This window comes from Alexandromys fortis, unplaced genomic scaffold (genome assembly GCF_014885135.2).
Source record: "Alexandromys fortis isolate MF-2015 unplaced genomic scaffold, M_Fortis_MF-2015_v1.1 scaffold_4, whole genome shotgun sequence".
NCBI classification, from domain to species: domain Eukaryota; kingdom Metazoa; phylum Chordata; class Mammalia; order Rodentia; family Cricetidae; genus Alexandromys; species Alexandromys fortis.
The window spans coordinates 17,369,390-17,392,966 of NW_026067944.1; the positions used below are offsets into that span (position 1 = coordinate 17,369,390).

Here is a 23,577-nt window from a genome sequence, read left to right on the forward strand (position 1 = left end):
AAATAAAAATAAAACTTCATTCATCTCCTTTAATTGTTCTCCAAATTTTATAGAAATAACATAAGATACATGTTCAAGGAGATATAGAGTTTAGTATGAAAGTAACCTCTCCTAAAGAGCTCAAAAGAATTATCACTGTAAATGTCAGCCCCTTCTTGCTGTTCATGTATGTTTAGCACAGAAATTGAAAGCTGAAGAGCTAAGGTTTATAAAATGGTCAAGCTGTTAGGCTGTTAGAGAGGTGAACAGAAATATAGTTAAATTTTATTTCTCCCAGGACCCTTGGCTTATACATAGCAAAATAACTTCAGAAACGTCAAGCAACTTGGCAAAATTAAACAGGAGGATCAAAATAGGCCCCAGAAAACACTATTACTTCCACTAAAATTAAGTATTCAAGTGGGACAAATAACCAAGTACTCCTGGCACCTCCAATTCGTCAAGCTTCACGTTGACAGATGCTGCTTAGAAATGACTAGGTTTGATGCTTCAAAAATAGGAAGCAAGCATTAGCTTCAAGTTCTGTTGAGTTTGAGCTGGATGTTCCTCTGAAGTTGAGGTTTTAGATATAGCCCATATGCTGTGATTCTGGGATTGCTCCAATCAACTGTGAATTTTCCTCGGAAGCATAAATATCTAAGGAGTTTAAGTGTGGATAGAGAAGACAGTCAAATAAATGCTTTACTTAAAAACCTATTAAAATATGGGAAAATGCACCATCATAAATTATTTGTATAACTAATTGTACTTTTAAAATATTCTCAGAAATGGGTGGTAATTTACCAAGAAGATGTAAATTATGAAATGCATTCCAAGTTAAAAGTACATCAATAAAGTTGCAATAAAACTATTCTGCTATCTCGAATCACATGGACCAAATAAGGACAGCACACTGGCTCATCAAATCCAACTTTTTGTATACTTCATTGAAACCTGTGTTTGACAGTTATTAAAAAAACTAGCTACACATATTTAATGTATTTACTAATAAACTTTCAATAAATTGCAAAACAAAATAGAAACCTTAAAAAATTGGGGATGAACTGCTGAGATGGATGATAAGGAAGGAAGAAGTTTTGTTTTCAATATCATAAGCAGAATATTGTATTAGTTTGGGAATTAATTTTTTGTAAGAAATATAACTCTCTTTTGTACATTCATTTCAACCCTGCAGTTACTCAGTGTAAAGATAGACACCATTGTAAATTATGACCATGTTAAACCTTCTGAGCCACACTTTGCTTTAGCCACATTTCTCGATTTTTCTTTGCCTTTGGAATTCAGGCATCACAGACAAGGAAACTCGGCTCTCAAAAGTCAGTGCTTCTACTGAAATGCAAAGCACTACTAAGTTATACCTAGGAGGAAAATGATGATTAAACTATTAGATTCATTTAAGATTGACTGAAAATAGAGAAAAAAATCTCCCCTAAAATATGAGAATAAGAGAAGGTAAGGAGAGAAATAAAAAAATGAGAGAATGATTAAAATTAAGCTAAATTCCAGAAAGGGTATTGCAATTTTATCAAAATCTAGATATTAAATTAGCTCATGTAAATTGGGTTCTTGATTTTCATAATGAAGTTAAATCCAAGGACAAGAACAAAAGTATCTACAGACTGAACAAGTGTAACCAGTTCATATAAAGCCTTAGTCCTGGGGTTCAGCTGACTCTTCTTTAGCTCCTCAAGGATTATCGTGCATCACCGGAAGCAGCAGCTCCCACACAGGGATGATGATCGTCCCCAGCAGATATTTACTCCTGTTTACAGCTATGTTTGGGTTTCATAATTCGGGATCACTAATATCATCCCCACACAAAAGGAATAAAGGAATCTCAGGATGCAGAGTCATGGTCGCTGGAATAATATAATCTGAAATGGCAAGAGCAACCTTTCAGAGAACCTGGGTCTAAGGTTACCGCACACGTGTAAGGAATAAGAGTGAGAAAACAGCCATGATCTCTAGTGCCACCATGTACAGGTGCATCAGGGAATGCAGGAAGAAACAAAAGCAGCTTGGGTACATAATGGAATATTCTTCTCTGAAAATAATCGAATGGTATCATTTGTATTGATTTTGGTGAGCCTGGGGAATGGTATCTTAAGTGGTTCATGTGTATTCTAATAAAGCTGATCCCATGGAAATTAATACAGATATGTTTATCAAAAAGGGATGGAGAGTATAAGGTAGAGGAATGAAGGCAAATGTTTGACCAATAGGTGCTTGGCTGCAGATAGACAAAACAAAGAAGTTCTGCCTGGGTGAGTGTAGACAATGGTAACATGCTATATACTTTAAAATGCTGGAAGGAGGGTATAATCACAGAATGAAATGGGGCGAAGGCATCTTAAGAAAAAGACGACAGTGTAAATTTAAGGCAGCATGAACTTAACACAAAGGGGATTCAACTAAGATAAGCAAGCTTTCCTTGAATTCCTGATCTCTTGCCAGAACAATGAATCTGAATATAAGCAACAAGTCTGTGTGGTCGGTACAGACCCACATGTGCTGTGCTCATAACCTTTGTTTTATTGCATATTTAGCTTTCATGGGCTTGTGACTTCCAATTATAGTTTGGGAACACTATATTTTATTTATGTCAATGGACATTTTACTAGTTCATTACACTAGTTCTACATTTTTTTTTGTACTGGTGATGAACTAAAGGAATTTGAATCTACAAGGTTGAAACTGACCAATTTAGAATGACACACTCAGTTTTCCTTTTAGTTCCACAGTCATTTTATTTGTTTGAATCCCCTTCTGCAGTTTGTGTTTTTAATTAAATATGTTTAGTGTCAAGTTCTCTATTCATTTAACGGCAGAATGACTTGATACCGCCCCGCATGGAAATGGGGAAAATTAAAAACCTTTTAGTCTGGTTTAGTTAGCAATGACAGCAAAAACTGCTAAATTTCAGGATATCTTTGTAGTTAATAGTGAGCTTTTCATGACTTCCTCAACTAAAGAATTTGTGTAGCATTAAAGGAGTGTTAACTAGAAGTTGATAGAGTGACAGGAAGGAGGGGGATCACTCTGTTAAGCATCACACAACATTATCTTTCGTGGATGTATAATACAAACCTTCTGACAATGATGAAAACTGTAACTAAAAAGTCTCCAATATACTTTTTCTGAATCAATATTTCTTAGTAAATGAATAAATGTTTATTTGTAATATCTTTCAACTGTAAGAGGATGACTTGAGTTGTAAATACAAGCAACTTATTATTTCATTCAAAATTTCACTATTCTTTTGATATGTTTAGGCATAAATGTTGTTCTCAAGATGTTTTCCGATCAGAGCTTAGAAAGTACCCCCTGAATCTACACTCTCTGATGAAGTATTAACTGCTGATGGCTTCTGGGATAAGAGTAGTTACTATATTTAGCTATGTGCAAAATAAATTGCCCCTCCAGGCTTACATGCACAGTTCCAAAACTCATGGTCACAAATATCATCTTTGCTAAACTTAGTAGGTCTCAAAAGAAAAGAGGTATTTGAAAAGGTGTTATAGGGAGAAGGAAGGTTAATAGGTTTGGGAAGGGTATTTGTGAGAGTAGGGCTTCCTGTAACCCTACATCACCTTAAATATGCAGGAAATTGTCAAAGAAAAGATAAATAAATAAATACAGATTAAATATGGAAAAAATAGAGAATTAAGATATTTTAGCAGAACTCTATGTTCTCCTTCAGAACAAATGCACTGAAAATTATGTCTGATTTTAGAGTATATTATGTCCATCATATGTTATATTACTTATTCATTGTACATGTTATTTTTATGTCCCAAGGGAGGGAAGATACCAATACGATGGACATCACCAGAAGCAATTGCCTACCGCAAGTTCACATCCGCTAGTGATGTGTGGAGTTATGGGATTGTTCTCTGGGAAGTTATGTCGTATGGAGAAAGACCATATTGGGAGATGTCCAATCAGGATGTAAGTATGAGCTTGTAGTTTATGAGTTATGAGTTGAGATTAAGACTTCAAGCTCTGCAAGGAAGTGGAACATAATGAAACCAGGTGGTAGCTACTTGGTGACATCGAAGTTGAATATTTAGTTAAAAAAATTCTTGTATCTTACAAGGGTTTTAATTGAGCTGTTTTTACAGCTTTATTTTGCTCCCTCAAGCAGGGATTTAAAAATGGAACAAATAGAATATTTCTAACAAGAATGCAGCAAAATTATATGTGTGTACGTGTGTGTTCATATGTGCATGCAAGCACAACATGGAATAATAAAAATATTTTTGCTGAATATTTTTCTACCTAACATTAAGAGTATGCATGCCATCATTTCTTGACTAAATTTTTACAACTGCTCCAGTATTTGCTTACTTAAATTTAGTATCCAAAGAGAAAAAATTAATAATCACTACCATGTTGTTTCTAATAATACTCTAGGCCTGCACATGAACTTAATCATAGAAATTGAGTCAGGCTAGAGGGAAAAAAATCTTTAGCATTCTGTTAGAACTATAGAATGAGTGGGGTTTTTTTTTTTAGAATCATGTTTGCATTTTTGCATGTTGCTACTGTTTAAAAAAGATACTAATAGCACATGGAATTAGCACATTTCTTCATGCTTATCAGAAATTTTGTGCATGAATACAAGAAAGACAACTGAGATGGTGCTGTCCAATTTCAAGTCACTGCTTATGAGATTGCCTTTACTATATGTTGATTATCAATAATAATCTGCTTCCTCAAATGTGCTTAGTATTTCAAATACAGCAATTATGGTAGAATCACATTAGGTTTTCCATGTATCTTCTTCAAACTGACGTTATATTAGAGCATCTAGAAGCATGGTACCTGGACCCACAACTTTAGCCTGGCCTAGGAACTTGTTAGGAATAAAAATTCTCGGGATTTACCCCCTAAGTGGATGATTCAGAAATTCATTGAGAGAAAAGTATTTTGCACATTAAGAACTTCTACAGATGTTTCTGATTTACAATAAACTTTTAAAATTGCTGTGTTATGTATTTAAAAAGAGTAATGCATAGCCCACAGTAGTGTACAAAAGAGAACTTCTCTGGGTCACAAGTTCTGAACAGTGGAATGATTGGAATCTGCATCCTGATTTATTTTGCATGAATCTTTACAAGACTTATATATAATAATCTACACCATAAAAATAATCATTTTATAGCAACAAAATTCCTGTACTATGGAACATTTATTTTTACCTTGGTTTTCAAAAGACCTTTACACACACTACTTTCATTTAATCTTCCTGTCTAAAATATTTTCAGGCATGGATAATCTGTTATGGATACAACTAGCTCTTATCTTCATAGGACATTTTTAAAAACACTGTCCTATTGAACTTTAAAATATTCCTACCGGTGTGAATGAAAAACTCCAATGAGTCTCTTGTCTTCTGTCCCTGGAAACTCTGTTCTTCCCGTAGGTAATTAAAGCAGTGGATGAGGGCTACCGCCTCCCGCCTCCCATGGACTGCCCAGCTGCCTTGTATCAGCTGATGCTGGACTGCTGGCAGAAAGACAGGAACAACAGACCCAAGTTTGAGCAGATTGTCAGCATTCTGGACAAGCTCATCCGGAATCCAGGCAGCCTGAAGATCATCACCAGTGCAGCAGCAAGGTGACACATTGGCTGTGCATGCTACTCTCCTTTCACAACGCATGATTCCCACTCCCCCTCCACCCGGATTCTTAGAAATTGTGGTTCTCAGAACTGGAGTGGCAGAATTCTCCTTTGATTTTGGAATAATAATGGAAGTATTAGTATGATTCTTAGCTATAAGAGTCCCTATCTTCAAGCTTAAGTCTGGGAAATATGAAAGCTGAACACATAGTTTATTTTACTATTCACCATTTAAGGGAAAGGGGGATAAGTTACTTGCTTAAAGCTATATTCCAGTAGTTGAGCCCATTCTGATGGTGTATATCAGTAAATCCAGCCTTTGAGAGGTGAAGGAATCCACAGTCATTCTCAGACACATAATGAGAGCAAATCAGACTGAGTTACAAGAGACCCTTACAAAACAAAGAATAAAAAGAAGAGCAAAAACACAAATTAAACCAAAAGATCCAGCAGTTTGTGAATGTGTGATTAGTATGTGTGTGTAAATATGTATATAAGTGAAATTCTAATAATTATGAATTTTGACCAGATTTTATGTAAACACTAGATGTAATATTTTAAGAAATAAAATGAAAAGAATGTCCCTAAATCTAGAATGAAGAAAATACTAAAATTTAAAATACAAGCACTGATTACAGCATTTTAGAAAATGAGGGTCCATACATAGATGATAGATAGATAGATGATAGATAGATGATAGATAGATAGATAGATGATAGATTGTGTGTTAATTTTTTCTTGAATATATTCAAGTTCTGTAATGTGCTTTTATAGACATGTGTTGTAAAATGATTAGCATAATCAAACTAAGTAGTGCTTCATCATTTTACATATTTAACTTTTATGTCAATTAGCTTTACAATGAGACATCTTAAAATCTTTCTAGACCAATATCCTAACACTTATGAATTATTTCTACAGTCATCATGTTGTGCATTAAGAGTCACAACCTTTTTAACTTAAAATACAAATGTGTTTCTTGTAATTACAATCTTCTAATTTGTTTCAACTCTCATTCTGGGTGAACTCTATACTCTCTGTCTCTGTGTGGGACCAATTTTAGATTCAATTTGCGATTTCATACCACAGTTATTTATTCATCTGTGGATTATTTCACTTAAAATAATTCCCTCAAGATTCATTCACTTTGTCATAAATACTAAGTATGTTGATATATAGTGAGAATATGGATGTTTTTACTGAATATATTGACACATAGTAAGAACATGCATGTTTTCGTAGTCATTTATTGCTGGTGTTTGTGTTATTTTACCTCATTGCTTTTGCTGCAATAGGGAAAATATATTTTAAGTTAATTAACTTATTTCTCTTGCTATCCACCAAGAATTGGATTATATTTTGGCTCTACTTTTAATTTTTTGAGGAAATTCCATGTTATATGAATTTAGATTCCCAACAATATTACTCTTATTCACATTAATTATAACTCTTAAAGTCTAATGTGTTTTTAATCATGTCCACCTTTCCCAACGTGAGGTGATTTTGTAGCGATTTTTATTTGCATGCCCCCAAAATAGGTGAATGGCTTACACATAATTACAATATTTTTGGTCCCTTTGTGTGACAAGTCTGTATTAAGTCTTTTGCCTATCTTTTATTAAGTCATTCTTGGTGTTTTTGTTGTTAGCATGTGACTTCTTATACATTGCGGTTATTAACCTATTATTAGATATATGGTATGTAGAGATTTCTCTATTCTGTAGATCTATTATTGTATTTTTGAATGATTTCACTGTTGTGCAGAATTTTTTTTAGTTTGTTGTAATCGTACTTATTTTCATTAGTTGGTTTTGCTTTGGTAGCCATATCCAAAGGTTATTTCCAAGACCAATATAATAGTGTTTTTTTTTAATCTGTATTTTCTTTCTTTAATTTTTATCTTTTCTTTTTCTCTCTTTTTTTTTTTTGTTTTTGTTTTTGTTCTTTGAGACAAGGTTTCTCTGTAACTTTGGAGCCTATCCTGGAACTAGCTCATGTAGACCAGGCTGGCCTCAAACTCACAGAGATCCACCTGCCTCTGCCTCCCTAGTGCTGGGATTAAAGGTTTGTGCCACCACTGCCTGGCTTTAATCTGTATTTTCTTATAAGTGTTTTATAGTTCAGAACTTATGGTTCAATCTTTAAACCACTTTGAATTGGTATAGTGAGCATACATGATCAAGATTTATATGACGTTTCAACAAAAGAAGGGAAATCTAAATCATGGTTTTAATGTCGTTGTGTGAGAATGATAGTTTATTAGTTTCATATAACATTTAGCAGTTCCTACACTAGAATTTATTAATGTACTTTTAGAAGAAATTTTCCCATAATTTATTCAATCAAGATTCATCTATGTCCCAAACTTGACAAGAAGTGAGATAACGCAGACTTTGTGAAAATCTACCTGACAGTTTGACAACTGGCTGGCTTATAGGCCTGTCCTTGCCAGAGCATATGGTCCTCATTTTACACCTTGAAGCTATTTCTTTTGATCTTTGCTCAATAGTAAACTGTAGCAGGGAAAAACAACCCTTCAGCCCTCTTCATCTCGTGAGGAGGCATTCAAACCTTCCACTGGATGGTCTTATCACGCTAAAGATGAATGATGCTATAGGATCTAGGACTATTTAACCTCAGTTCTATGGATGAAAATAGTCTTATATCAGATTACAGAATGTCAGGAGACACAGAAGTATCCAACCTTTAATACTTAAAGTGTAGACTTTCTGAATCGTTTTATCTACTATGCAATTTTTTGCTACTACAGCATTAAATACCCAAATAATTTCTAGAAACAAAGCATTTAGTTCTGGGAAAAATAGATATTTTTTTTCTATAAAATGGCATTGGTTTTAGTTCATCAAATGTAAAACTGGTAATCCTACTTATAGTTATAAAGGTATTTGTCTTGGGAGGTCAGCCCATGCAAAGTCACTGTCAGGCTTCTTCATTGCCACTCAAGGATTTCAATACTTTTCCTTCCTCTAAAAATAAAAATGAGTTCCCACTGTTTGACAGTAATGGTGTTTTTTTTTAAAAAAAATTGATTGAACTTGTTTCCTTCCTTAATTTTCAAACAGTGTTCTTAAAATAGCCATGATTGAAATTTTTAAAGATGAGTATGTACTTTGGAGATCCTTGGTGGCAAAATGAAATTTACTGCCACTTGTCCTTATCCACTTTGTTGTTTCTAGTTATTTTTGAAGGAAGTGTTCCTTGGACCATCATGAGCAAATTCTACTGTTTTCTTACTTTCTCCTCTTTATATATCTAAAATTTTCATTTCTGTGTGATCTTTGCAATAGAAATATACTTATGACATTTCTCACATTTCGTGGTGACAGACATCACCAAAAGAATTTACAAAGTGTATCTGACCCTAAATCTTTAAGACAGAACTCAAGAATCCACTTGCTTCATAAAACTCTGGTGACTGCTTTTTCTCGACAGGTAAATCTAAGATGTTGCATTCAGTATCACCTGTATGGGCAGATATCTTGGATCACTACAGTCCTATTTTTCTAACATTCCTCAAACTAAAACTTCCCAAAGAGTAGTTTCAAGGTATTTCTAATATGTGTTCTGAAATATTCATATTTCTCTGTCCTCCAATTGGCAGATTTGTTCTACTGTTTATTTAGGGAGTTGAGGTAAGATTTTAGCAGGCCATCATTGCAACATCCATTCCTCTAAACTAGTCCATTGACTGCCTTACTAAGCTCCTCTTTTCTTTTTCCCTGGACCAAGCAGCTATCCACATAGCACTCAGATCGTCTTATACAAACAAGTATAATTTTAACCATTTTATAGCCAATTTGATATTATCTTTATAACACCAAGGAATTGGTAGACTTCTTGGTGGCTTTAAAAAGCCTTGCTTTCCCCATTACACTTTTCATTTATTCACTAATTTCTGTGGGAGATTATGATAAGCCTACCTTTATATGATAAAATCTAAGTAGTCCTTAAAAATGAGGAAGCCGGATGGTCCTGATCATGTTCACAATTGTGCTACAGAAGATGTACAATATGCAATAGGCAGTAAGACTATAGGATGAAATAAATAGGTAGTTATATGGAGATTAAACCCTCTGAAGAGCTTGGATTTGATCTAGTATCTGCAGGGTAATAATGACTTAGCTATTTAAAGAGTCAATAGCCCCTCTCACATACACATCCATACACAGAGCATTCGAGGCGATAAGTGAATTGAAGATAAGTGAACTAAAGATACCTTAAGATGAGAAGTGATTTAAAGGTACTGGGAAGTGAGTGGGGGATAGGTAATATTGCCGAGTAGCAGTGGAAAAAGAATTGTTTTATCATAGCCTCAAGATGCAAACAGAAGCCAGAGCACTTAAGACTATGAGGCTATCACAAAGATTTTGAGATTCGTTTTCAAGTGCATACGGAATCTATTAGAACATCTGAAGCTGAGAAGTTACATGAGTTGATTTATACAGCTTTTTTTAGGGGTCCATTTTATCCTTTACAGTTGAGTCCTTTCACTTTAGCAACACAGCAGCCTGTGGAGCACTCCCAGTTCCTTCCGCACACTGAGCATCTCAGAAAGCAGAAACTCCTGCTTTCAACCATCCCAGATTTTCCTTTGTGTCTTTTTGTCTTCATAGAGTCAGCTAGTGTCCCATGTATTTATTGACAGAGTTTTCAGGTAATATAATTCATATCCAATGCCCTTATTCCTTTACAGAATGAAATATGATAGTGAGCATATTCTTCAATCTGAATTTTCTGTGTGAATTTTTAAAATTAACACCTTACTTGCACTGGTTCACAGCAGAATCTTTCTATTATATGTATCTGTGTGAACATCACTTTCTCAAGAGTCCATGACTAGAGAAGACTATAAAATAGATTGTCAGAATGCCCCTCGGACCACTACACATCACAAGGAGTAATGAGACGGAATGTTATATTAAATTTATAATATATTAATTTATATTTATGTACACTTATATTATATTTGTATAGTTATAATAATATTATATTTATAGTATACTCCTTTTCAAGTTATCTGCTTTCTTAAATGTAAATGGGAAAGGATGCATATGAAGTTTGTGTGCTGATAGTCCTGCAGTATGAAGTTACACAGTCACAGTTAAAAAGCATCTTTCATACAACATTATCCTAAGTTTCATGTTAATTGTATAGGTACAGTCTAGTCTGCTACCTCTACTCCCAACTTACATTTAATTATGATGGGAAAAGCATGGAGGGGAAGGTGATAGCTAAGCTCAGTTTAAAGTATCCTTTATAGGGACATGAAATAACAGCCATAAGTGTATAATTAATAGGTGAAGTCTCAAAATGATGGCATTCATAACCAACATATCTTTTTTTCATTTTTCCTAGCATTTTTAATTTCTGAAAAAGTGCTTTGCCATGGATTACCACGAGACTTTATGGAGGGGATATGAGGTCCTAATAGATTGACAGTGAGCTATCCTAATTCCAGATTGCAATTCTCAGCTCCTTGCAACTTCCAAATTGCTTTGGGATTCAGAGGTCATGGTGAAACCACTAAAAAGCTCAGCTAAAACGTGCAAGTAATCATGTTAAGTTCTACAAGTGCCACGACATTCGCTCACTGAAATGGACAAACGACTCTGTTGAATATAACTGTGTGTGGTTGAACCTGGGAAGATTTTAGGTAGCTTATGTGGTTGCTGTGCAATCACTCAATCCCAGGAGATGTTAATCCTACAAAGAAACAAGAGATAAACATCCATGGCTAAGCAAACTCATAAGAGACTTCAGTTACTCTTACTCAGAAAGAAAGCTTCCTGCAGAGCTTTGGGAAATAGCACCTACTATAACTCAGAGACATGTTAAGTGTAATACAAAGAATTGGTAAATAGTGGAAAATACATTGCCCTAAGTGGAATGGTAAGAATCATAAAACTAAGGGGGCAGAAAAACTTGGGCTTCAGCAACGGAAGTTTGCTGCATTCCTTTCTGGAAATTACTTCGGTTCCTTTAAAGCAGTGGTTCTCAACCTGTAGGTTGTGATGCCTTTGGAGTTGGATGTTAGATAGCTCCGATATTTACATTATGATTCCTAACAGTACCAAAATTACACGAAGCAGGAATGAAAGGGAGGGTCACACCATTAGGAAGGCTGAGAACCACTGTGGTTTTAGAGTGATAAATCTGAAATTGTAAGAGGCCTGTTGACACCAAGATGAGGAATAGGACAGAAAATGTAAAATGGTACCATTGAGATATTTAGAAGAAAAACACAATTATAATTTTCATCTTTGGAAAGGAAGCAGAAATCCTTCTCCTTGGCTTTAAGATTCAGAGATATCTTTATAGAAATGATCATGATGGAAATGCCATAGAAGATAAAATGGTTCTGAAAGGACAGGTACTGGAATTAGAAGTGGATTATAACATCTATCTTGCTTTTCTACTCAAAGTCTCAGTGGTTCTCAACCCTTTGAATGCTGTGAGCCTTTAGTACAGTTCCCCGCGGTGACCCCCTCCCAACCATAAAATTATTTTCATTTCAACTTCATAACTATAAATTTGTTTCTATTATGAATAGTAATATAATATCTCACTAATATATGTATAATAAGGTCCCAAAGACCAAGTCATATTGATTTAATGGAATTCATTGTAAAGTTTGCCTCTCATTGCCTTACTCTTTATGGGAAGCTCATGTTAAAGAATTTACAGTACAAATAAGACCAAAAACAAACAATGCTCACCATTTCCCTGTTATTGGTCATAAGTAAATCTATTTTATAATACTTCCTACCTCTGAGCACATAAAACAGTATTTTTCAGAATAGCTGATGTTTTGACAAATACTTTGTACTTCAAGATAAAGCCTACAACCAAAACCCAATTCTGCCATATTCCTCAAAATGACTTCGATCCCAAATTCTGAACTGACAGGGTGATTTTGCTCTCTGACAAATATAATAAAAAAAAAAAACATTTTACAGGGAAACAAATATTCCAGATACCCAGGCAATTTCTTCTTAATAATAGCAATCTTAAAATGAAAGTAACTAATTTTACTATAGAGAGTTATTAAAGTGCACAAGAAGCTATAAATGCTCAAGTTTCTTTTAAAGATAAAGATATTTAAAATAATACAATGGCCTTTTACTTTGACGCTTTATTTGTGTAGTAATTTTTCATTGGGAAACAAAGAAATATTTATTCTGCATATAAATCTGAATGCATATATCTGTTCAAGGTTATTTTCCATTACCGATGGAAAGTTCATATATTTAATAGTATTTGGGATTTTAACTTAAAGATAAAGAGATCAAGGTTAGCATTGATCCATATTCAAATAAAATAAAAATATAACATTCCTACTCAAATATAGTGTACAGGTATCAAGTTGATAATTAAAAGTAAGTTACAAAAGGTATTGAAAAGGATAAAAGAAAATGGTAACAATACTTTGGCTTTAAGAAATGACTTAACATTTCCCTGAAATTATTTCTAATAAACAAAGTTAAATTTAACTATTTTACAGTATCATCTCTAGTATTAGTGATCTCTCTAGATATCATGGCATCAGCTGCTTGGTTGAAAAAATATAGATCATTTATAATCTTAGTGCATGGACTTAGAACCATTTGCAAAGAAAAAGCCAGACAAGAATAACTCCTGATTCAATCCTAACGAATCCGGGGCTTTATTGAGACAACCTTATTATCAGGAGGTATTCCTGGACTTGGCAGTTGGAAGCTGACATTTGTTCCCCACTACCTGGTACTAATTGGTATGTAAGCCCTGGCAGCTAAAATAGGACTTGATGGGAAGAAAAATATGTGTACCTCTTTAATGCAAGGGTATGAAAGCCCATAAAAGAATAATTCACAAACCCAAATACAAGGCGGGAGCAAGCAGGGGAGGAAAGTTATTTTTTGCTTCCCCTGAGCAAACATGTAATTTCCATGATTTCTTTTTAATGACTGTGGTCTGTGGCCAGTAGGCACTGATTTATGAAAAGCTGTAAAAGATCAGGTGGAACTCTGTAGGACATCGTTTACAGCTGCATGGATTGAAACCTATCTAATTTGTCTAGTAAAAGTGTGAGCTCACGGTGCACATCACCCTGCCTATAAATTTCCCCTTCAGACCCCAAGTCTGGGGCTGGGTCTAAAAAAACCCTGCTGCCTGCAGCTGCTCAGAATGCTGGATTCCCTTGGTGCGCATGAAGAGACATCACAGGCTCTTCACAGTGAGAGACAAATTCCTATCCATTGATAAACTCTCCAGATGTCCTCTCAGAGGAGGAAAGGAACCAATTTTTATTTGAAATCCCTAGAGAGATCCTGGAAGTGGAAAAATGATACTTTGCAGGACCGGTTATTCTGAGGTCACCGGCATTAAAATTAGGTTCCTTTTTTCTTCTTTTCTTCTTCTTCTTTTTTTTTTTTTTTTTTTTTTTTTTTTGTCTTGGTTGTACTTTGATCCAAGTCATAAACAGAAAAACTCAGCTGGGGTCACTCTAATCCCTAATCCACACGTCCTGTTCTATTTCAATTTGTTTATACTAATTTTCTCCAACTTCTTGTTGAGTCTGTCCAAAGTGTTGAGTTTAAAAATACAAACCGTCCTGCTCTGGGAAGAAAATGTTTCCCATTTTGCTATTAGGCACACTTCATAAATATCCTGAATAAATGGCCTGGGGTTTGATTCTTTGTACCCACAAACCCATAAATAAAAAAGTATTGCTATTCATGGGACGAAGAGACGACATGGGTTCTGTGCAACAGCTACTGGAGACATGGAAACTGGTCTGTGTGTGTTCACATCCTAGGGTCTTTTTATATTTCTCACATCCAAGGTACTTTTGTTTCTCATTGTCTCATATCTCAGCCTCACTCATTTTTCTTATAAAACTTTCTCATACTTGATTTATGTTTTTCTGTGCTCTTTATATATAGGAAATATGATTTATCCAAAAAAAAAAAAATCCGTTGTTCAGCTATGTGACAAAAATAGAGGCAGAATGAAATGTATTATTGTCCCTTTTTTCTTAAATTGGTTTGAAATTTGAAATTTTTAATCAAATTATCTTAATGTATCTTTATAACTGCATCTTAAATTATAGGTTTCTCCAACACTGAGCAATAATATGAGGGTCTCCTTACCTAAAAACTCAAGTTCTAAACCAGTAAGATGACTCAGCAGGTAAAGGGGCTTGTGGACAGGACTGTTTTTCCACCATTATCCACATTAAGGTGGACAGAGACAACAGACCCGCCTCTGACAGCAACACAACACATTGTTCTCAGACACGGGGGGGGGGGGGGGGGGGGGGGAAAAAAAAAAAAAAAATTTAAAAATCCTCAACTTTATACTTTACATGTATACTTTTGCATGTTAAGGGATGATGAAGATGATCAACATTGGTAAATGAAACTTCCCAATTAAAAGAACATTTGAGGTACAGAGTGGGCACCTTGAGGAACTCCGCTCAGAGCCATTTTCTTATTTACAGAAGGAACATCGCCCTGCAGGGCCTACAAGATAACTGGTGATTGCTTTCATATGTGAGAGAGAGAGTGTAGATCCAGAGCATTGGAATGTTCAGTTACTTAATAAGATACGACTACAATTAACCCCAGTTAAATTTGCTTCAAAAAGAAGGGAATAAAAAGCAGGCTAATTGTCTTCAATTTCTTGGAGGCCTCTATATCCCTAAGTTGAGTTCCCATATTCCTAAACGTTGAATTTCAATACTTCACGTTATATATTTATTTTAGGCACATGTTTTTAAGAGGATAAAATAAAAGCATTTTAAAACTGATGATAATGGATATTTTATGCTGCAGATTCAATCTAGAATTGTATGAACATGCTCTAAACAAAACTACATATTTGGTCTTAGGTATTTTAAAATACACTAACATGTCTTAAGAGATGAATAAAGATTAAATCCAATGCCAACTTCACAAAAGATAAAAGGGTTTGAACAATAATTCTGTTGTGGTTAAAAAATGAAAAGGCATGTTTAGAATTACAGAAATGGTACTATGGTAGGTACAGGCTTAATGTAAGCAACATATTCTGTTTAATAATTAGAAAAATAATGACATTAGACAGAATAACACATCCATTTACAAGAGTAGCCTGTGACCTCATAATGAGCTTGTAAAAGTTATTGACTACTCTAATGAGTCCTCTAATAACTGCCACTTTACAGTGCTGTTGCTCCATCATATATATAATATTACACATGATTAAACAAACAGTCCTTCATGTGGTAATTAACTACATCACGCCAATCAAAGCATTGTATAAAACAGAATTTACTTTTCTAAATTTTCTTCTTGAAGTTTTCAAACTGTTATGGAGACTCAATGACTATTCAACCTATGTCACAATAATAGAAAAACTCTGCAATTATATCGCAACATTGCTCTAAATATAGCCAATGCATTTACCTGCCAGCTAGGGAACACCTATTACTTCTATCACATGCATCCATTTTATGGATGAGGAAATCAGAAAACCCTCCTGGCCACATAGATAGTATTTGTTATACCCGGGCTTCCTCCCTGATCCTTCACAGTACGGATGGATCAGAGGTCATACCATCACAAATGCAGTAAGGAAAAAAACAAAGGAAATCCAATTTAAACAACTTTTCCACCAAATGATGTGGCATAGCATTGAAGAGTCTCAGTTGCAGTATGAGTTGTGTCTAAATCCCTGTTTTGTCTCTTATGCCTTAGGAAACTGAGACTGTAACTTAATTGCTGTTAGTGTTGGCTTTTGCATCTATTACAAGCAAACACCATCTGTGCCTAACTAATGTTGTAAAGGTTAACCCTGATGTCGGTGCAATGTGCTTAGCATTGGGCCAGGAACAATACAAGTGCTCATGAATTTAAAGTTTAATCTACAAACAAGGCCCTTGTAACTGCTTTATTTTTAAGCTTCTTTAAAAAATAAAAGAATAAAGGATTCAATAAATTCTTCCATTCTTATGAGACAAAGGACATTTAAAGAAAGGGGTCACTAAGAGCTCAGAGGAATGAAAAACCAAGCAAACAAAAGCATCCCCATCCTAAAAGAGGTTACCCATAGCTTAGTTCTTCTTACTCTTCAGAAATAGAAACAGTGGCTGGGCGGTGGTGGCGCAAGCCTTTAATCCCAGCACTTGGGAGGCAGAAGCAGACGGATCTCTGGGAGTTCGAGGACAGCCTGGTCCACAAGAGCTAGTTCCAGGACAGGAAACAAAAGCTATAGAGAAACCCTATCTCTAAAATTAAAAAAAAAATAAAATAAATAAATAGAAACAGTGTCCATTGTTACCTTCATTTTAGTTTTGGATCTTTGCTTCAGCGAATCTGGAACCTTCCAGGATGTGAGAATAGGACCGTGACTCCACAAATCAATCTTAAATGTGTTCTGATGAATGCTGATGAGTGCTGTCAATATAAGTCACAATCTACCTCTATATCTGAATGTCTTTAAATATATACATACACACACATGTGTGTGTGTGTGTTTGGTTGTGTTTATATGCATGTACAATATCCATTTGGTGTTTTTCAGTAAGCAATAATTCCATGTATTATTATTTATCTGCCATTTTTAATCTTTTTGTAATTTTTACATTTAAATGGCATTAGTAGTATTATCAAAATCTGTGCTGAATGCGTGCATTGCTGTAAATGTATCTTATACTTCAAATTCTTCTTCACCCACCAAAGCTATACAATCTCTACAAAGAACATTTCATTTGTTTCAAATTGAAACAGAGCCCATGAAAAGGCAGATAGTTAGGTATTTACTGTGTTGTGTTTGCTACAACTGTATCTAAATGATACCATTATGTTAATTAATTTAAATGCTCAAAAACAAAAAGATATGTGTGGCATGTTTATGTTTTGCTGGCAAAATTTTGATGGTGTAAAAAGCTGTGAAGGGCAGAGAAGGGAGCATTAGGTGAGATGAAAATCACCATCTTCCTTCCAAGGAGCCAGCTTGAACAGATGAAGACTTCATGGCAGATCAATTCCTCAAATAAACAGGAACACTGCATGTAGTCTGGAAGTTCCTGCTGCTGCTGGTGTCAAATTTTGACACTTAGACACTCCAATCACTCCTGATTTCTCTCCTTGGATGTTTTCTTTTCTTGCAGGCCATCAAACCTTCTTCTGGACCAAAGCAATGTTGACATCACTACCTTCCACACAACAGGTGACTGGCTTAATGGCGTCCGGACAGCACACTGTAAAGAAATCTTCACTGGGGTGGAGTACAGCTCCTGTGACACCATTGCCAAGATCTCCACAGAGTAAGTGGCATACTGGAGAGAAAGGAGAGGGTCGTGAACGTCCTCCTGATCATTTATATTTTTATTAATGGATTATACATACTCAATATGTCTGTTTAAGACTGATGGGTTACAATATCTGCTTTTCATCTGAACGTAGCACACACTGTCAAAACAGAGTAAGGTCCAGGAGTCCGTTGTACAATACCTGTGTTGAAATACACTTAGCTTTCTTCCTTTTTATGACAAATCTTCAGGACAGGGTCTTTCTATATAGTAGGATGTGCTGGCACATAAATAACTCAAAGCCCTTAAAACAAAACATGATTAAGTACAGTATGTAATCCTGTATATGTGACTTCCTGTGTTTACTTTTTTTTTTTTTTTACAAAACTTTTATATCTGTGGTTACAGGAAACCGAGCAATGACCTAGTAGAGAAAAAAATATGTCAAAATCAAAAAGCAGTTTCCACAACTGCTAAATACCTTCTGTCGTCATGTATTAATGTTTACTCCCTAAGAAAACCATGCAAGAAAAGTGAAGTTAAAAAAAGTTGTAAACTGGACTTTTTTCTTTCCTTTAAAGGATTGGTACTTGAGCATGATAGTTGGTAGGTCATAGAGGTTGTTACTTTTAACATAGTTTTCTAGGTTAAAGATCAAGAATAAGCAAATGTGCCACTTTCTTTTAGGAGTCACTCTAAGAAGAATGTTCTTTTTGAGAAACCCTGACTAAAGGAAAATGGTTTTATAGAGAATCAAGTGAAGGACTGATATGTAGCTAAGCTAGTAGAATGATTGACTAATGCGAATAAGTCCCAGGGTTTAATCCCCAGAATTAAAGAACATGGGTGTAGAGGTGCGCATCTGTAATACTAGCACTTGAAAATTAGACAGAAGATCAGAAATTGAAGATCATCCTTATCTACATAAAGGGTTTGAGACAAGTCTGATCTACTTGTAAGCCTGTTCCCCAAAATAAAACAGTAATAAACAGCCAAGTGATCCAAGGGAAAATGATCATATCTTTCTCTTACTCTCAGTATATTAAACAAACAAGAAAACAAAAACAAACAAAACAATACAGGTGTCATGTTCTTTTCTCTTTATAAATGAGGTCAAATTTACCTCAAATTGGCTATGTGACAGCATCCTTTTCTCATCTTGTAAACAATATTAGGTTTTTTTTATGGTCACAGATATACAGACACACACACAAAGTTCTTCATCTTTGTTATTCTATCATAACCTGAGTATGGAACAGCTCTCTTAACTAAGTCTCTAGTAAAGAAACAAGGAATGATTCAATTCCGTTTGTTATTTAGAATCTCCAAAGTCACATGCTTGAATAATTCTGCTCAAAAGATGTAGATTGAGAGAGCACTCACTTGATTCTAGAAGCCTCTATCCAAATGTACAATATGAGACTATCTTAAAAGATGTTTGTGTTGGGCAGATATCTTCCAAGCTGAGCAAAATACTGCATCAGAGACTTTCTCTCTTTGATCTTCACTTTGTTGAATGTAGCTGTTGGTAATTTCAGATTCATTTAAGTCTTATACTCTTCACCTGAGATGTTTAAAAGTTATTGCATGTATAAAGACTTTGAACGTTACCCTGACAATCACTTCAGCAAACTCATTGTAGGGAGGCACATGTTAGATCTCCATAAAAAAGTACATAGTATAATTAATACATGCATAAATATACAATAAATAATTTGCATAATATATCATTGTGTTTTGATCAGAAACATTTAATATCACAGAACTTGTGAAATTGTTGATTGTTATTGGAAAGGATAGCTTATCCTCAGAAAGTAAACTTAGCATTAGTTCATCTAAAATACACTGACAGTCCTGTTTAAAGTGGAAGGTGATGTTTACTGAGTGAATTTCTTAATCAATCAAGAATACTCTGAGTTTCCGTGGTAGTTGTTTTGATCAGCCACAGTTACAGGATATATTCGTGCATTTAAACTTTTTTTCCTTTGAACATTTTTATACATACTTATTTTAGTAACATAAACAGTTAGGGTTATGATATACAAGACACCTGCTTTCGAGCATAGAAGTCTGACAAGGAATAACCACATAGTGAATGTTTTCACCCAGTTGTCAGATTTTCAAAGGTAAAATTATGCAAATGTTTATACTTCATAATGCATAATGAAATACTACATAAAAATATAGGAAGCAGAGCACTCTTCATAAGATTAACTGCTAGTTCGTAGCATAAATATAGTCAGCCTTTAGAAGCTATGAATGGAGTAAGAAAGCTATTTGTTCAAAACAGGTGAGCCAAAAGTATCTTTTAACTAAAAATAAGGGATTTCTTTGTGTCCACATTCCTGTAGCGAACAATAAACTACATGGCTGGTAAAAAAATTTCCTTCCATAATTATTTGTATTTGGATAATTGGTAGATTCGCATTCAGAAAGCAAACTTGCCTTTTCTGGGTGTCTCCATTCCTTCAGGCTTGTTCTTCAGATCCAGAGGGTGTCTTGATTGCTGTTCTTTTGCTGTCAAGAGACAACATGACCTAGACAACTTTAAAAGAAATCATTTAATTGGAGGCTTCTTACAGTTTCAGAGGGTTAGTTCATGACTATCATGCCAGGGATCATAGCAGAAGGCATGATGCTGGTGTGGTAGCTGAGACCATATGGATAATACCAAATTGGGGAGACAAACACTCAGAAAGAGAGGGAGAGAGACAGAGACAGAGTCAGAGACAGATAAAAGAGAGACAGACAGAGAGAGTTAATGGGGTTGGCCTGGGCTTTTTATATCTCACAGCTTACTCCCATTGACAAACTTCCTCAACTCAGCCATACCTCCTAATCCTTCTCAAACTGTCCCACCAAGTGTAATCCAAGGATTCAAATGTATGAGCCTATCAGAGAATTCCCTTTCAACCACAGAAATATTAGATGTCTCATGCCCTACTACCTGAGAGCCTTTTTGCCCCTCAGTTTAGGACCAAGGTATGATCAGTATTTATTGTCTAATACTGTTTCTGCCCTCTGTCACCATATCCTATACCTTATGCATACTTTGGTAATAGTATTATTAAAATAAAAAGAAGAAAATGAGAAAAGAAAAAAATTCTTACTGAACTAGGGAGCAAAGCCCACTGACACGTGTACACACACAGACATGCACATTCACACACACACACACACTCTCACACACATACATATGCACACACACAAATATATATGTATATATATATATATATATATATTCTCTCTCTCTCTCTCTCTCTCTCACACACACACACACACACACACACACATGAACATATATACCCAGGCCCACTGTCTTTAATTCACTTATGAGCAGGGTAGACATAATCAGGCCATGACATTTTCATCTCAAATACTGAAAGACTATTAACTAGATATTTTAGATTTCTTTTAGATTCACGTTCTTATCATCTGAATTTCAGTGCTTCAACTCCTATGTTCTTTGTACTACTATTCAGGCTCAACTCAGAAATGATCCACTTGACCAAATAACCCTAGAAATTCTCCTAGAATAATCAGACACCTGGGTAGGATATTGAATTTCTTTCTGTTTTCTTGATCAGTCAACCAAGCCCTATAAAAAGGTCAGAAGAGTTTTTTTCCTCTCAAATAAATTTTAATTGTTTAAGTAAATTTAAGTATTTCGTTAAAATGACAGCTACTTGAGTCCCCAAATTTTCATATGAAGCAAAAAAATACTTTTAATGAACATTAATAAAATGTTATTTTATGGCATAGAATAAATTTAGAGAGGTTCTGTCAAGAAAGGAGAGTACAGGGATGGGCAGAATGATGAAAACTGTGGAGATAGTAGGGTAGTAAACTTGGGTGATGAACACCAAACTAGAAAATCTACAGGCCATTCTCATGTATCGTTTGATTCCTAAGTGCTACCACCAATCCCTTTATGTGTGACTTAGAGATAACACAACAGCCCCTGATTCTGTTCTGGAGCTGTTCTTTAGTCTTGAGATTTGAAGGATGAGATAATCCAAAAAACCCCTGCACAAAGGGCATACTAACAAGACTGCAACAGCTGCTAGTCAAACTCTTGACATGGCAGGGTGGTTCAGAGAAGACAAAGAAGTCAAGAGAGTAGACAATCCATTTAAAATGAAAAAAATAAACAGGCAGGGAAAAACTGATAGGAATATTTTGTTTCTGTTCTCCAAAATTAAATGTAATCCTCCGCATTGAACCTTTACACATATGGATCCACTATTGGTTTACATCTCTGACTTAGGACTCTAAGACACACTTATAAAGATTTCTTTAGAAATATGCTTGAGGATGGCATCTGCAGAGAAATAATGAAGCATGCCCCAAGGAATTTTTTAGACCGTCGGTCTTTGTTCCTCCTCTTCTTTCTCCTCCTGCTTCTTCTTCAAGACATGTTCTCTCTTTGTTGCTCTGGTTATTCTGCAGCTCACTTTAAAGATCAGGTTAGCTTGAACTCCTAGAGATCCACCTGTCTCTTCCTCCTAAGTGATGAATTTAAATGCATGGATGTTTCCTTCCATCCATGCCTTCACTAAATGGCACTCAGGGTTGAAGGTGCTGTCTGTGTGCAAATTACACAAAAAACCCTGTTCACATAGAATGCAACTGCTTGTGAGACAAGACAGAGAACAAATAAAATAAATCAGAAAAGTGAAATAACTGATACTAATAAAATGGGGAAGGAAATAGAAAGACCAGGAAGTTGCATTTCTTGAGAGAATCAGGCAGTTCTCAATAAAAGGGAATGTTTGAGGGCGGACCTGAAACATGGACATCTGAGTGAATTATTTAAACAAGAAGTAATTCATAAAATAAAATCATTTACCTATTTTTCATTGAAAATGGAATTATTTTTCTTACCATGTTTATTTTAATGACAATTCTTAGCTTAAACTACTTTACATTTAATAAAGATTTACCTTTGGCCATTTAACTATGACAGTACAACAATAAAGGCTAAGGCAAGAGGAATTTGAGATGCAGACCATTGTTGTGATTGAGGAATTTTGGGAGGAACTGATAAGGAAGATCAGGTCTTGGTGTTTTAAATCTGGTATTGACTGGAACATTAAGTTGATTTTTTTTTAAAAAAAAAAAAGCTCCCATCTGGAGGTTGACAGGGTTTTTGCTTTACTGTCTGCCTTAGCATAGCTAGGAGTGTACACTAGACCAGCAGGCTAACACATGGTCTCAGCATAGTCAGACTTCTATTGTAGCTTTGTGGTAGCACAAAGGGTGTTTCAAGAGAAAAAAAAAACAGAAGATTTTGATGTCATGAGACCTGAGAAAAAGAAACATGTAATATTGACTTGAATTTTAACTACCTGCTGTCAAAGTAGTCAAAATATTCAAGAGACTAGAAAACAAAAAAATTTCAAAAAGAGTGTATGATTATCTAGTGTCAGTTGGGCTAATTAAAAAATGTCCACATTCTACTACCACAAATATACTCTTTCTACTTATGGAGAAAAAGAGTCTGAAATCAAGGCATTCATAAACTTGCTCAGAAATCATTGTTAAATAAAGCCTTACTTCTTCTAGTTTCTAGTGAATAATGAGATTAATGAGTAACAGTAGAACTCAATCCCTGCCTCCATTTGTATATTTTTTTCTTCTCCCATGTCATTCTGTATGTTTTC

General features: G+C 35.0%; 1 protein-coding gene and 1 long non-coding RNA gene across 3 annotated transcripts in view; one reads left to right on the top strand and one right to left on the bottom strand.

Annotated features, from left to right (window-relative positions):
- Positions 1–23,577, top strand: part of Epha3 (EPH receptor A3) — a 291,595-nt gene that overhangs the window by 267,427 nt on the left and 591 nt on the right. For both annotated transcript variants that reach the window (XM_050149030.1, XM_050149032.1), the window contains exons 14-16: positions 3,799–3,948; positions 5,426–5,619; positions 17,774–17,929. In XM_050149030.1, the coding sequence (XP_050004987.1) occupies positions 3,799–3,948; positions 5,426–5,619; positions 17,774–17,929 (500 nt within the window). The remainder of the gene's footprint in view (positions 1–3,798; positions 3,949–5,425; positions 5,620–17,773; positions 17,930–23,577) is intronic.
- The window catches only part of LOC126505781 (uncharacterized), a 347,236-nt gene that overhangs the window by 227,693 nt on the left and 95,966 nt on the right, over positions 1–23,577 (bottom strand). The gene's annotated exons all lie outside the window — the stretch shown is intronic.